Here is a 14,987-nt window from a genome sequence, read left to right on the forward strand (position 1 = left end):
AGAAGCACAAGTAAAAAAGTGTAAAATGTGAAAAAAATATACACAATCATGTGCAAAAAAGCAAAACACAACAAATAACAAAGCAGTTGACTATAAGTATAAATATGTATACAAATAAGAGATTGTGGTTGCAGGCATTATGAACCCACGACTTTCGAGTCCTTGTCACTGTTTGGAGCGGCACTAACTGACCAAGGCATGGCAAGGGTAAAGGATGCAGGTCATGTTCTGCAAGGTGTTTGTGTGTTAGTGCGGTTGAGCCTCTGCATTGATCGACCACTAAGCCCCCTTGAACACAATGGAGGCTGTATTGATTGGCCAGGTGTTTCAGAGCCGCTCACACGCTGATAACAGGACCTTCCACCCGTGATGCTAAAAGCCCAGCGACCCTCCTCTAAGGACTTACACTTTCCTGCACACAAACCGGTCAGGCATCAAGTCTGAAATGTACAAGGGTAAGCAGTCACACTCAGCTACAGTTTTCTGTTTTTGTAAAGACAAAGTTACAAGCTAGATTCAATAAGTAAATGTCTATGGTATCATATTGCTTGAGAATATCAATGTAAACTTTTCTGTTCTAGCTGCCATGGCAAAATCAAGGTCATTCAACAAATCTGAAACCAGGGGGGATCACTTAGAAAAATTACAGAGCGTCAGGAGCTGCTGTAATAAATCATATTTTATCAGTGTTAGGCTCAGTTTGGCTTGTAACTCCCTATTTCAGCTCTGTGCAGTAGAAGACGCTGATATAAAGCCCCAGCCTCAAGGACGGTTTTTACACGAGTCTGTCCTATCTCTGTTAGCAGTAGATGTGCCTCTCTGCAACAGTGGAGATTAAATGACTTGGCAGGTTTCATTCCAACACTGATGCAGTGACGATTTTTACAGATCACAAGGTGTTCGAGCAAAAATAACCCCTAAAAAGTGCTACTGCATGATGAGATAATTTAATTTGCCACAGAGGCCAGGGTGTAAAGAAAAGCCTGTGATGTTGTTCTTAGCTTAATGTTGAGGAATAGAGCATGTGAAAGCTGGTTTCCAGGGAACAAAAAAGAAAAAAGAAAAAGAAAAAAAATCCTAAAATCACAAGGGAGCAAAATAACACAGAAAAAAAAAGTTCAAAGAAAAAAGATGAAAATGCCTGGAGTACAACAGCCTGGCAACGAACGAAGAAAGAAGGGAAAAGTAATAAATGGGGTGAAAATCAGTCGGGGACATTTGCAAACGTAAAGAATAAAAAAGAACCTGCAGTCATTATGCCCTGTTACTTCAAGGGAAGTTCTTTCACTGTTAATAAAATATGATGTCGTTCCACTATTTCTTTTCATCAACTGTCAGAATGTCAGAGCTGAAGGGTGCCTAGATCTCTCCAGGATGTGTGTTATCAACCCTCAGGCCAACTTTTGTAAATGCCTGTTTTATTTTTGCATTCTTAGTAGAGTAGAAAAACGGTAAAAAATTGTGAGAAAACAGTGTAGCAATTTTCATGACTTCATGTTGAAACTAAATCAAGTTGACACTTTAGGATCATCTTAATAAACCCTAATGATATATTTTTTAGAATTTCTTACCTTTTCACTGAAAAAAATCAATACTTATACGTGCGAAAGTAAAGAAAAACAACAACAAAAAAAAACTTTATTCAGTTGTTTTTGGGGGTATTTACAGCTTTTAGTTGACTTGGCTTTGGCTCAAAGTTCTGCACTCTGGATTTGGGGTGCTTTATACTGGCAGGTACTCTGAGCTGGACACTGCCTGTGTCGTCAGTTATGCTGTAAATATGAATTGCTATCCTTAATTCATATTTACCTTCCTTCACTGATTCAGACTAACTCATTAAAAGCTTTGGGTGGTTTTATACTTTTTTCCTATAAAATTTCCACCCGATGAGACATTTTGAAAACCTTGGTAAAACTCTTTCAATCTGACATCCACAGCCTGCACTTCCTTGGGCTTCACTCCTACATTTGAATTCAATTCAATTCAATTCAATTCAATTCAATTCAATTCAATTTTATTTATATAGCGCCAAATCATGAAACATGTCATCTCAAGGCACTTTACAAAGTCAAGTTTAATCATATTATACAGATTGGGTCAGATTATACAGATTGGTCAAAAATGTCCTATATAAGGAAACCAGTTGATTGCTTTAAAGTCCCGACAAGCAGCATTCACTCCTGGAGAAGCGTAGAGCCACAGGGAGAGTCATTTGCATTGTACATGGCTTTGCTGCAATCCCTCATACTGAGCAAGCATGAAGCGACAGTGGGAAGAAAAACTCCCCATTAACGGGAAGGAAAACCTCCAGCAGAATCGGGCAATGCAGACGACTGTCCACTGTGGCTCTACGCTCTTTCATGAGGAGTGAATGCTGCTTGTCAAGACTTGATGCAATCTGCTGGATTTCCTTAGAGAGGAAACTTGTTGACCTGTCTGTATAATTTGATTGAATCGGACTTTGTAAAGTGCATTGAGATGACATGTGTTGTAAATTGGCACTATATAAATAAAATTTAATTGAATTGAAAGATACAACTGAAAACGTACCAAGACAGGCCTATCCACATGAACTACCAGTTGTAGGGGACCTGGAAATAGCTAAAAGGACCACATAAACTCTAGAGGAGCTGCTAAGATCCATGGCTCATGTATGTGCTTACGGGAAAACCGTCAGTCATGTACTAAACAAATCTGACATTAATGCAAGATTGACAAGAAGAAACTCACTGTTTAAAGAAAACAAAGCAATAGCACTAATGCTAGAGGACATTCGGCGCTATTTTAAAAATACTTACAAGCTCTATTTGTCGGCTGTTAAGTTCCGATGTTGTTTTCACAGAAAACAGACTTTACTTAGCCTGGCCAGCGCTGCAAATGTTTGTGTGTGTCCGAACCCATTCGGACCCAGGTTGCTATCCCAAGTGTGAACCACTTGTCACGAGGGCGCACAGACAAAGATATGAGAGTGTTCTCCCCCATTGCTGCTAAGCAGAAGGCAAAAGAGAGCGTGTGTTCGTGGCCAGGGGGGTTTATACAGTGGCCCCCTGCTGTGAAACATGCCTGTAAAAATCTCATGTTTCATGTTGTTTCCAACTTACGGTCTTACTTTATTTCCCATGGCTGTTGCCCAGCACGTAGGCGAAGAGAAGGGGCAGAAGGGCTCATGAACACCCTTACTGTCATCCCACCTGGCTAATGTCTGCTTGCTGGCTAGTAAACTGGACGAAGTGCTGCTTCTCAACAATAAAAACTCTGACTTATGTGGATTTGCTGCCCTCGACTTCACCTAAACCTGCCTTGCTGAACACAGCCCCTTTCTGATGCTGGGCAAGCAGACAGCATTTTAGTGCTCTTGGAGAAAATGAGAGGAGATGGATTCTGCTTTTGCATAAATGAAGGTTGGTGTAATGATGCCACCGTGTTACAGAAGTCATCAATTGGAGTGATTTTTAATGAATTGCAAATCCTTTCACTCACAGAAAGAATTCTCCTCCTTTGTCCTGGCCTGTGTTTACATCCTACCACAAGCCAACATGATAGGGAAAAGGAATGCAGCTCGCTGTGCTTTTAACAAATGTGGACAAAAATCACCCAGACTCTATCGTCAAAGTTTTATTGACTGACTAGAATAGTTTTACTGAAGCTATGACCTCATACATCAGTTTATGTGAGGACAGGGAAGAAGCTTACAGCAGTGGGGGCCGATCTCTTTATAAGCAGGCCAGTAACAAACTTACCAACAAGATCAGGGCAGCTAAAAGACGCTACAGCAAGAATCTGATACAGTTTTTCAACTAACTACCCAGCGAGATTTTCAAATTCTTTGAGAAACATCAAGGCCTGCAAGAACCCTTCCCCCCACTCTTTTTTCATGCAAGAGACTTAAGTCTCTTGCATGATCGGCTGTTCCACTGGTGCAATCAAACACATTTGGAGCTTAATCTGCCAGTAGAGATGGAAGTGGACTTCTAAAGAAGACCCCTAACACTGCCTTCCATAACCTTTTGCAACAACACTGCGTCAGCTATGTCTACAGAAACTGTACTTCCTGCAGTTACTCAGGAAGTCCAACCTACCGCTGCAGATGTTGTCATCATCTACACTGCCATCATTAAGTCTGTCTTGTGTTCGTCGATCACTGTATGGTTTGGCTCTAGACTGAACAGTTACGTCTGTAGAGAGGATCCTCAGGGCTGAAATTCCCTCCATCCAGGTATTGTACATGTCTAAGTTCAGAAGGAAGGCAGCTAACTTCCCTACAGACTTCACACATCCTGGAAACAATCTGTTCAGACTTTTACCTTCAGGTCTGCGGTACACAGCGCTATTGATACAAACCAGTCGCCGCACCGATAGTGTCGTCCCCCCAGGCTGTCTGTCTGAGGAACACTTAACAATCAGAGTACCCAGATCAATACCATGTTAGATCAAGCCATTTCTTCATCTTTTGATGAAATATGTATGTTCATATTTACAAGAAAAAAACTAACCTTTTTGGTATATTCTACTTAAATGCCTTTGCTGAGGGCAAATATGAACCGAAATCAAATTCCTTGCAACTAGAAAAACCTGAAAACCATGTATCATTTACCTTCCAATACTTGACTATGCACCACTTTATGTTGGTCTATCACATAAATGACCAATAATACGTGGAAATGTGTGGATTCTGTATTTTAAATGGGTGAAAATATGGAAGATGTATGAATATCATTGCAAAGAACAGTGCAACACAAGAAAACGGAAGGTAAAACAGATACAAATGAATAAACCCAATGACACGTGCTTCCCACACACAGTGATATTTAACTTCTATTAGATAAATGATTCCTCTTCATACCATGGAAGAATCATTGCCATGGTAACTTACAACTGGAAGAGGAGAATGCAGTTGAAAGCGTGGCTCATGGGCCGGGAGAGGAAAAGGCAGCCGAGAAGATGAAGGTTGGGTTGCAGGCTCTCAGTTTGGTCAAACAGAGCTGGCGCACTGGACTGTAGTAAACCAGTATCTGTGAGACACAAATAGGTCAATGTACAAGGATGTCATACACGACAAAGAGAAACTACAGCAGCCCTGTGTTACGATACTATCCTGTGAGGGTAGTAGTATCCCCTATTTATTGAAGGTAGATAATCTGTGACCCATCCCTCCATTCAAGCAACATCTTTGTTACTGCTTTAGGTTCAAGCTCTTGTTTACCCTGCAAGGACAGACTGGAACCCTGCGCCAGGAGATTTTGGCGGATCATCACTGTGTGGAGTAATAACTGATGAAAGTGGTCCTGACAGAGTGTGAAATATTCAATGTGAAGGAAGAAACAAACATGATACATTTATAGCAATGTAGACATCTGGAAGAGTGGCACATACACAATAGCCTCACTGCCATGACCACCTGGTCTCATTCCACTTCCAGCAACTGTTAGCACATGCAACTGTTGTGCATAATGGGAGCTTTGTCGAATTGGATAATGTCTTTTTTATCTTGAGAACACAAAACAAAGAAATATTTCCAACAGTGCTTTTTACCAGTTAATTTAGCTTTTACTTTCTTATCTCTGTGGACCATTCTGTAGGTTACAGGTGTCTTAAAAATATACTTTTCCCACCTATTATGGTATAATGTTCTTTTCATAAAAGCATTGCTGTATAATTAAGCTATATTGAGCATAATTCCATTAGCAGAACAACGCCCCTTTTATAACAAAACTTACTATAGGAGCCTTTGATGCAGAAAAAGAGACGTGGATTACTGTATGATTCCACTTATGAGAGGCCCTGTTGTTAATAATGCATGCCTCTCCTGTCTCTTTAGACTACATTCATGTAAACTGAAAGTTCATGCCCTAACCCTAAAAACTCCATCAAGTTTCTGTTGTTACAGCATGAGAGTCTGATTCAGGCTAATTGACGTGACGCCACCTGTCAATCAACACTGGAGCAACTCAACAATCAGCAATTGCTACTTGTCCCAAAGTGAAACGCCCCTTACCTGCATGAGCTACTGGCCCTTTACCTCTGACAACATTTTCGGGATTTTGCATTACAAACGCATTTGTTTAGTTTGTCTATGTCAGAAAGATTTAATTTAAAAACATTGTAAAAAAATTGTTAAACTTTGTCAGTGGGGAAAGTCTGATTCAGACACGGGTTATCCCGAACGTTTAGAGGGTGGAATACAGATTTATGCCTTTCCCAAAACCTCAAAGGAGAATAGAAAAAATGGGTATAAGCATGAGGCCGACCTCATCAGCAGCTGAACAAAATAGTGATTGATGGCACCTATTGGATGTTGGTCTGTAGGAAGGTAACTCAATTTTATAAGTGAGTTAAATTACAGGGTAATGCTTGATGCTAGTTGTGCTGTGTTTTATGTGTTCTGAATGTAGTATGTAAGTTAATAATAATAATACATCAAACTTACATAGTGTTTTTTTGGACACTCAAAGACGCTTTCCAATGAAAAAACAAACAGAAATATACAAAAAATAATACTACAGAACAGCAAGTTCATTCATTTTGAGATGAGATTTAAAGTTCTGTAATGAATCTGAGTTCCTGATGGCTTAGGGCAGTGAGTTCCAAAGGGTGGAGGCAGCAGCAGCAAAGGCTCAGTTCCCTAAAGTCCTGTGTTTGGTGCGGGTGGTGAGGGTGAGGAGGTAGGTGTCTGCAGAGTGGAGGGAGCGGGAGGGGCGGTAGGGTTTCTGGAGGTCAGTCAGATATGGAGGGGCTATATTATGAAGAGACTTGTAGGTGAGGAGAAGAAGCTTGTCCTCACCCTTTCCAATACCGGATACGGTATTGGACAGGGAGCCAGTGAAGCTGTTAGAGGACAGGAGTGATGGGATCTCTGGGCCGGGTACGGATGAGTAGGCGGGCAGCAGAATTCTGTATGTATTGTAATTTTTTGGAGATGACTGAATGGAAGACCATAGAGGAGGCCATTGCAGTAGTCAAGTCTGGAGGTGATGAAGGCATATATGAGGATTTCAGCTGCAGACTGGCAGAGGGATGAACGAAGTCGGGCGATGTTGAGGAGGTGGAAGAAAGATGTTTTAGTGATACAGCTAATATGTGTTTGAAATGACAGGGAAGAGTCCAGGATGACGGCGAGGTTACGAACGGAGGAGTAGGGGGAAACATTGTGGCCATCAATAGTGAGGCTGAAGTTTTGAATAGAAGGGAGGAGGGATTTTGGACTGGTGATGAGGAGTTTAGTTTTGTTGCTATTGAGTTTTAGACAGTTATGGTCCATCCAGGTTTTAATGTCTGAGATGCAGTGGTTGATCGTCGAGAGAATGACTAGAGTGATTGATTTTGTTGATAGGTAAAGTTGAGTGTCATCAGCACAACAGTGAAATTGGATAATGAAGAGGAGGCGGCCCAACACTGAACCTTGGGGAACACCATGAGTGACGAGGTATGTATGGGACTTAACGTTGTTAATGGAAACGGTCGGAGAGGTAAGAGGTGAACCAAAGTAGTGCTGTACCAGAGATGCAGATGGACTGAAGACGTTGGAGAAAGATGGTGTAGTTTATTGTATCGAAAGTAGTAGAGAGGTCAAGGAGAAGAAGGATGGACATGGAATCAGAGTCAGCGGCGAGGAGGAGGTCATTGGTGACTTTTAGCAGGGCAGTTTCTGTGCTGTGGTGGCTGCAGAATCCAGATTGAAACGTTTCAAACAACTGAGAGGTGTGAAGATGTTGGTTGAGTTGAGAGATGACTGAGCGGTCCAAGATTTATGAGAGTAACAGAAGATTTGAGATTGGTCTGAAGTTGTCAAGGTGATCAATATTGAGGCCAGGTTTTTTCAGGAGGGGTGTAATGGTGGCAAGTTTCAGTGGGGATGCGACAGAACCTGTGATAAGTGAAGTGTTAATAATATGAGTTATGAGAGGGACTAGGGTGAGAATACAGGTTTTAAGGAGAGAAGACGGAATGGGGTCAAGATGACAAGACGGAATGGGGTCAAGATGACAAGATGAGAATTTCATGTTTATGAGTTTGTTTATAAGTTTTGTGGTGTCTGAGATGTACAGGGGAGAGAAAGAAGTGAAGCTGAGGGATGTGAGGGGAAACTGTAGGTACCAGTGGAGAAGTGGATGCGGTGGATGTCGGCGAGCTGTAAATGGTTTGGATTGTTGTATGAAAAGATGTCAGAAAGTTATTGCACTTTTCTCTTGTGAATGTGGAGGTACTGCTATCTTGTGGTTTGGTGAGTTTTGTGCGGGGGTTTGAGGGATTAGAAAGGATAATGTCCGAATAGAATTTGGAGCGGGCAGATTTGAGTGCTGAGTTGATTATTTTTAATAAATCGTTATTTTACCACTCCTGTTGTCTGGCTAAATTATCGGGTCGCCTGTCTGAGCATAAGATAAGTCATAACTGGAATTAGCTACGATCAGTTAACAGGACTCAGATTTTGCAGAAAGCATTTGATAGGTAGTGTAATGTAACATTTGCACTCCTAATACAGAATTTTACTGCAGATTAATGCTATGAATAGCTTGATGGCAGCATGAAAACATCTACTGCAAAGTCTTACACACACACTATCACCGCCATTGCAGGTTCTATGTTTGTGAGAGGTTAGATCAGCCTGGGGTACACTTCCACGTGGGCGGCGCAATCTTAAGGTTGGTGTCACATCAATTGTGGCGGAGGAAAAGACGCATCCTCCTAATACAGTCACTTGCTCTAGCTAATCCAACTTTGCCATCCAACATTCCAGAAGAGAACATAGCTGAAAAATGATTTTTGTCAATTCTGGTGGCTCGTTTAAACAGATTCAGGATTTTAAGGAGGAACACCAACCTCTGCCTGGAGGGGGGCACAATTAAAAATTAAAATTTCACACTCAATTTTGATTTGTTAACTAAGAGATGAATGTTTGAAAAAGAAGCAATTATGAGAGTAAAGCCCCATTAAAAGAAGGTTAGTATCAAGAAAGAGAACAGATTAAAAATATGCAAATATACATCTGTCACACATGTCTAGCTTTTATTTTAATAGCGTGGGAAGGTGCTTGGCCATAAGAATATAATGTTCTGACATCGCCTTATAGCTCCTTTCATACTGCAGCATACATAATTTGATGAACCAAGTTGCAGAAGTTTTTTTTTTATACATGTTGAAAAACTTCACAACATGAGGCTCACAGCTCACACAAAACATGAATAATGCACATAAGAACCACTGCTACATGTCTGTGCAAATTCTCAGTTATCTGCGTAATCGCAACAGCAAACAAACTTAAATCGGAGGCAACCGGCCTTTCGCTTAGTTCTTTCTGAAAATGTTTCAACACCTATCCAGGAGTCTTTGTCAATTCTGGTGGCTCACACTTGAACACAAACTGAAGGTTGCTTAAATGCGAGCTGCGGTGGCCGAGAGGTGCAAATGCACTGCAAATACATAAATGCGCTGCAAACACAAAAAGTTCTCCAAGCACAAAACAGAGGCTAACACACAAAACACATGCAATGGAAAAATGCATGAAATAAAAACAAATTTCATTTGTTTTTATTTCTAAGTTTATTTGGTAGGGACAGGCACACATCGACATAGACAAACTGAACAAAACAGCAGTCCCATGTTTGCGTCAAATGCTGCAATCACAGAAATTAGACACACAAATTGCAAAACTTGCTGCAAACACAAATTATGCTGACACACAAACACAAAAAACATGCAAAGTCAAAATGCAAAACAAAGCAAAAACCGCTACCAGGTAAGAAAAGCTGCAAACTAGCTCTACATGACAGAAGTGCTCCAGACTACTAGGGGGAGTCGACCACCAACCAATTGATATGGGTCTACAGACCTCAGACTGCTGTTAGTGCAGCAGGGACATTTATCTGTGTTGTTAATATTAGAGTGAAGACGTTACAGCTACAGGTCATATTTGATCAAAATAGGTGTCTTTTTAATACACTGATCAATATAAAATGGCTACAATGGTATAGTATAACGTTTTGCACGTAGAGCAAACCAAACATGAGTAGTATTACCAGTTTTAGGTGATTTTAAGCTGGAGTAAGTGAAAACTGTCGAGTCAAAAGAAGCAGAACGACTTTTGGTCAATCAGTATTTCCAGTCAAAGGATTACAGTTATTGAACCGCAGGATCTGACGTCGCTGTCAGACCTGAGGCTTTTATCAACAAAACTGAAGCATTGGCTGGAAGAACATCAACACTGAACATTCATAATCTAATCTTTTTTATGTCTGCCTGTGCAAATTCTTAGTTATCTGGGTCATTGCAACAGCAAACACACTTAAATTAGAGCCAACCTGACTTTCATTCAGTCCTTTCTGAAAACGTTTTGACACCTATCCAGCAGCCTTTGGGTTAGGGTTAGTAAATTAACATTCTGCTATAAGTGCTATGTACGCTGCATCAGTTACCCATTGGTAACAATGTCTTAGTTGTACTGTCCCTGTTAAAATAAATACAATGAAATGATAGAGAACAAGAGAAAACAAACATACAATTGACTGTTTTCCTCCATTCTCTACCCCACTCTCCCCAGCCAGCGCTCAGTTCACCTTGATAAGTTCCACCTGGTGCAGTAATCAGACTTAACCCAGCTCACCTGTTACTCCGCCTACTTATTCCTGCACTCCACAATCACTCACTGCCAGAACCTCTTGTCTGCACAGCCCGTATGTCGCTCCCTGTTCTCGTGTGCAAATCCTGCCTGACCCCAGGATTTCTGAGAGTGACCTGCCCTTACTTGGAAGGATTTCCTGTGACTTTTTGTTCGTCTATTTTGCTCTGCATTTAATTGTATTCTGCTGCTAGCTCTGCCTGCTCTGGTGAGCCATCGGCCTGCTTTTTTTGGTCAAGTCCGGACAGTTTCTTCATGCCCTTTCACCATTAACACCTGTTATCTCCATCTCCGGGTGCCATCTCCTGTCTGTCACCTACTGACTAAGGATTATTCAAAAAGATTGTTTTCCTTCTTAATAATCTTTTAAAACGCACTACGTGTCTGATTTGAATATCAAGTTCACCGATCCAGTCATTACAGAACTTTAAGAAAGATCCAGCCAGTTACCCCAAAGGAACACAGGAGCCAGGACCCATATGTGCACTCATGGTGATGCCATCCTGAAAGAATTTCCAGAGTTTTTTCTCTCTCTAATTTTTCAAAACCCCGCTTTAAATGAGAACATCAATAAAAAGTGAATTTATTTCAGGAACTCAAATCACTAAGGTTACGTTACTGCAAGCACCTTTGGTGTTTTGAATCGTTCAGACAGAAGTCTGATGGCTGTCCACTTTATTAGTAGCAAAAAAAGAGTGATTTTAGCAAAAAAACTGAATTTTATATCAAGACCTGCAGTGTAAATGTAGTCTTAGGCCCCGTTCCCACTGCAGCTGGAATTTGAACCATTTCCATACATGCTCCTGAATCTGACTCATATCTGATCTTTTGGAATGTGACTCCAGTGGGAACAATCAATACAACCTTGACATCCCTTTCTATCAACATTTGTCACACCTTTGAGGCAACGGTGGTCGCCAAACGTGATAGCAGTTAGCATTAGCAAGACAGACGACAGCTTACTGCCATGGCACTACTGGGAAGACAGCGTTATGTTAGACCTTAGCAATTTATGGAGCAAAACCTCTATTAAGGCCAAATTTCTGGGGGTGGGGGGTGGAGGTAAAGCCTATAAAATACTATAATACAGTGAGGGAGACCATGATCTGACAAATGAGCCTTGTCGGAACAGATATTCTAATTTACTGAATATCGCTCTTTATGACCTTTGAAAATGAAATATTGTGGTAAGAGACCTTTGAAAAGTTTCGTTGCACTTAAATGCTATGAGGGGTCCATGTAACTGAAAGAATCTGTTACCAGTTAGAAATGGTAGTCTGATAGTCAAACACAGGAAAAGTCTTACCTGCTTCTGCATTTTCAGCCTCGTCTTCCTCCTCTTCTTCTGTGGCTATTCGATCTTCTGTGCTCACCTGATCCATCACAATACACTCTGCAACACCTGTCTAAGTAAAGAATAATAATAATACAAGTCAGAATGAACCACATTTACAGTTCACAATATAAGTGTGCATGTGTTTCCTACTATTACAGAGGATCCCAAACTGACAGTCCAGGTAAAAATCCTAAACAAGCTAAATCAACCCCAGGCCCAGCGTTAGGGGAACAAACAACAGGGGGTGTGTCATGTACAGTGTGGAAGTCCATAACTCTACTAAAATAAAAAATAAATTAAAAAAAACTATGAGGCACATTGATTAGAATTTATTTCCCAGAAACAATACTAAACGTCAAATACATATCATTACACACCATTGCGGACATATTCTGAACCCCCCTCCCCCCCAACCCCAGTCAATTTTAGAGGCCCAGAGGTGAATGTCGTCATGGCCTTTCCTTGTCTCATTTAGCCTCCAGCCTGCAGCATCTTCTCAAAGCATGCAGGGACACCTGCAGCTGCATGGGGCGCCAATTCCTCACACAGTGATAACTTCTTTAACATCAATGGCAACGTAACTTATTACATATGTTTAAGAAATTAAGCCTGAGACATGTCTCATAGGAGCATAAACCCCTCAAACACAATGCACCACCAACAGCACAACATATCTCAGGAGTCTCTAGATGATCCAAGGGGTCTCTGCTTGATCTACTTTGTAACTCAGACTGTAAACTAGGGATGCAAACAAATAATAGACTTAGGATTCTCCTTACTGGCACACGTAAACGTGACCAGATATCACCTGTTCTAGCCTCGCTGCACTGGCTTCCGGTTGTTTTTAGAATAGACTTTTAAATTTTATTGTTTGTTTTTAAAGCTCTTAATGGTCTAGCCCCCCAGTATTTGACTGAGCTTCTCAAAATCCATGTCCCGGCCAGAACACTGAGATCAGTTGCTACTGGCCATGCTTAAAACCAGACTTAAATCCAAAGGTGACTTGACATAAAGGTGCCTTTATGGCAGTGGCACTAAGACTCTGGAATAACTTGCCTTGGCATATTCGATCGGCAGGCTCCTTGGAGGTTTTTAAATCCTCTCTAAAAACACATTTCTTCTCCCTGGCTTTTAATCAAGTCTAGGTGGACATTTGGCAAAATTATATTTTATTTTAACATTTATTTTATTTAAATTGAAACATTTATCCTATAAAATTTTATCTGCATTCAATTCTTCTTTTTGCATTGTGTTTATGTGTTTTAGCATTCAGTTTTTATCTTATACTCTGCAACTGTGATTTCTGTACAGCACTTTGGTCAACCCCGGTTGTTTCAAATGTGCTTTATAAATAAAGTTTGAGTTGAGTTGAGTTGAGGATTCATTGATGAATAATGGGTTATTAGATTAGACTCTGTTTCATCCAAATAACTAGTAGCCGGACCTTCTTTCAGTGTTTTAGTGTGGCCGCCATCTAGAAGAGGGCACCACTGCTCATCCTTAAGTGGAGCCAGACAAGGATGTAAGAGAAATAATCATGGCGGAGGCATTCCAGAAATGTGAAATGTTCCAAACAGAGTCCGTTGCGGGATTTATTTTACACTGTTTAATGTCAACAGGGATGCAAAATGTATTTATGCGGTTCTGTTTTTAAATATAAACACTTGACGATATTCTATATAGCTCCACCATGTAACGCAAATCTGAATCAAAAAGTTGCTGATAAAAGAAAACCACAACGTCCTGACCTAAGGTTTTTGTGTTAGGTAAATTTCTACACTGGTGACTCCCCATTTCCTGTATAGGATCATGCAGCCGACATGGGCCACTAGGAAGGTCGTAAATATTAGGGATGGGTGTTGTTAAGAACCTCACAATTCAATTTATTTAGATTATTTTGGTCACAGTTGGATTCAATATTGATTTGATTCAATATTGATTGAAATATTGTGATAATGATTTATTTTGTGTACACAGTTTTTTTAGAGTACTTGTTTATACATATTCTAATATTTGATTTATTTTCTCGTCTATATGAACCGCCATAGTATACCAGTACTATGTATTTTAGACATAGAAACATAGAACATAGAAAAGATTCCTAGATCAATGTGTGCTTCTGTGCTTTTCTGGGTGGTCGGTTGTGGCAGATGACCATTCACACTGAGCCTTGTTTTACTGGTGGTTTCTTCCTGTTAAAGGGGAGGTTTCCTCTCCACTGTTGCTTCTTGCTTGCTCGGTATGAGGGATTGCTGCAAAGCCATGGACAATGCAGACGACTGTCCACTGTGACTTTACGCTCTTTCAGGAGGAGTGAATGCCGCTTGTCAAGACTCAAATCTACTGGGTTTCCTTAGATAGGAAACTTTTTGACCAATCTGTATGGATGATTTCACCATGTAGAGTGCCTTGAGGTGATGTGTTGTGAATTGGTGCTATACAAATACAATTTAATTGGACTTTTGAGCAATTAATTATCAATATGGAGTACAAAAGTGAAAACATGACTGACACTGAAATAAAGTACAGTAAACCTAAATTATTCTCCTTTCCTCTTAGAAACTGAGATAATTCTCATAATTTTTTTAACAATAACACATCTGAAAATAAAGTTTTAGTGCAGTAATACTTGTGATGAATATGGAGAGCAAAAGCTTAAAAAAGTATTCCAGAACTCAGGTCTGGACTGGGGAGAAAAAGTGGCCTGGAAGTTACAGACTGGGTCTCTTTCTACTGCTGGGTTGAACTTTTAATAAAAAAATACGGTATATATCAGTAACGGTGCTAATGTGATTTTAACTCTCAGACGGCAAATGTAATATAGAGCAACAGCATACAGTTTATAGCCTTTAAGGTAAACAGTAACCAGCCACAGTTTCTTTCCTTGCAACAAAATAACTTATAAACTTAAATTGAACCTAACTAAAAAAAAAGAGAACTGGAAAGCTAATAAACCTCCATTGTTCACTCTGAGTAACCACTGCAGAACCAGATTATTTTCTGCTATCCAATAATCTCATCAGTCTCCAACATTTT

The 14,987-nt window shown here is 40.4% G+C and overlaps 1 protein-coding gene across 2 annotated transcripts in view; it reads right to left on the reverse strand.

Annotated features, from left to right (window-relative positions):
* The window catches only part of si:ch211-51h4.2, a 143,360-nt gene that overhangs the window by 107,847 nt on the left and 20,526 nt on the right, over positions 1-14,987 (reverse strand). For both annotated transcript variants that reach the window (XM_036141614.1, XM_036141615.1), the window contains 2 exons: positions 11,922-12,021; positions 4,874-5,012 (listed from right to left, as the gene is read on the reverse strand). In XM_036141614.1, the coding sequence (XP_035997507.1) occupies positions 4,874-5,012; positions 11,922-12,021 (239 nt within the window). The remainder of the gene's footprint in view (positions 1-4,873; positions 5,013-11,921; positions 12,022-14,987) is intronic.

Source organism: Fundulus heteroclitus, chromosome 9 (genome assembly GCF_011125445.2).
Source record: "Fundulus heteroclitus isolate FHET01 chromosome 9, MU-UCD_Fhet_4.1, whole genome shotgun sequence".
Taxonomy (NCBI): Eukaryota; Metazoa; Chordata; class Actinopteri; order Cyprinodontiformes; family Fundulidae; genus Fundulus; species Fundulus heteroclitus.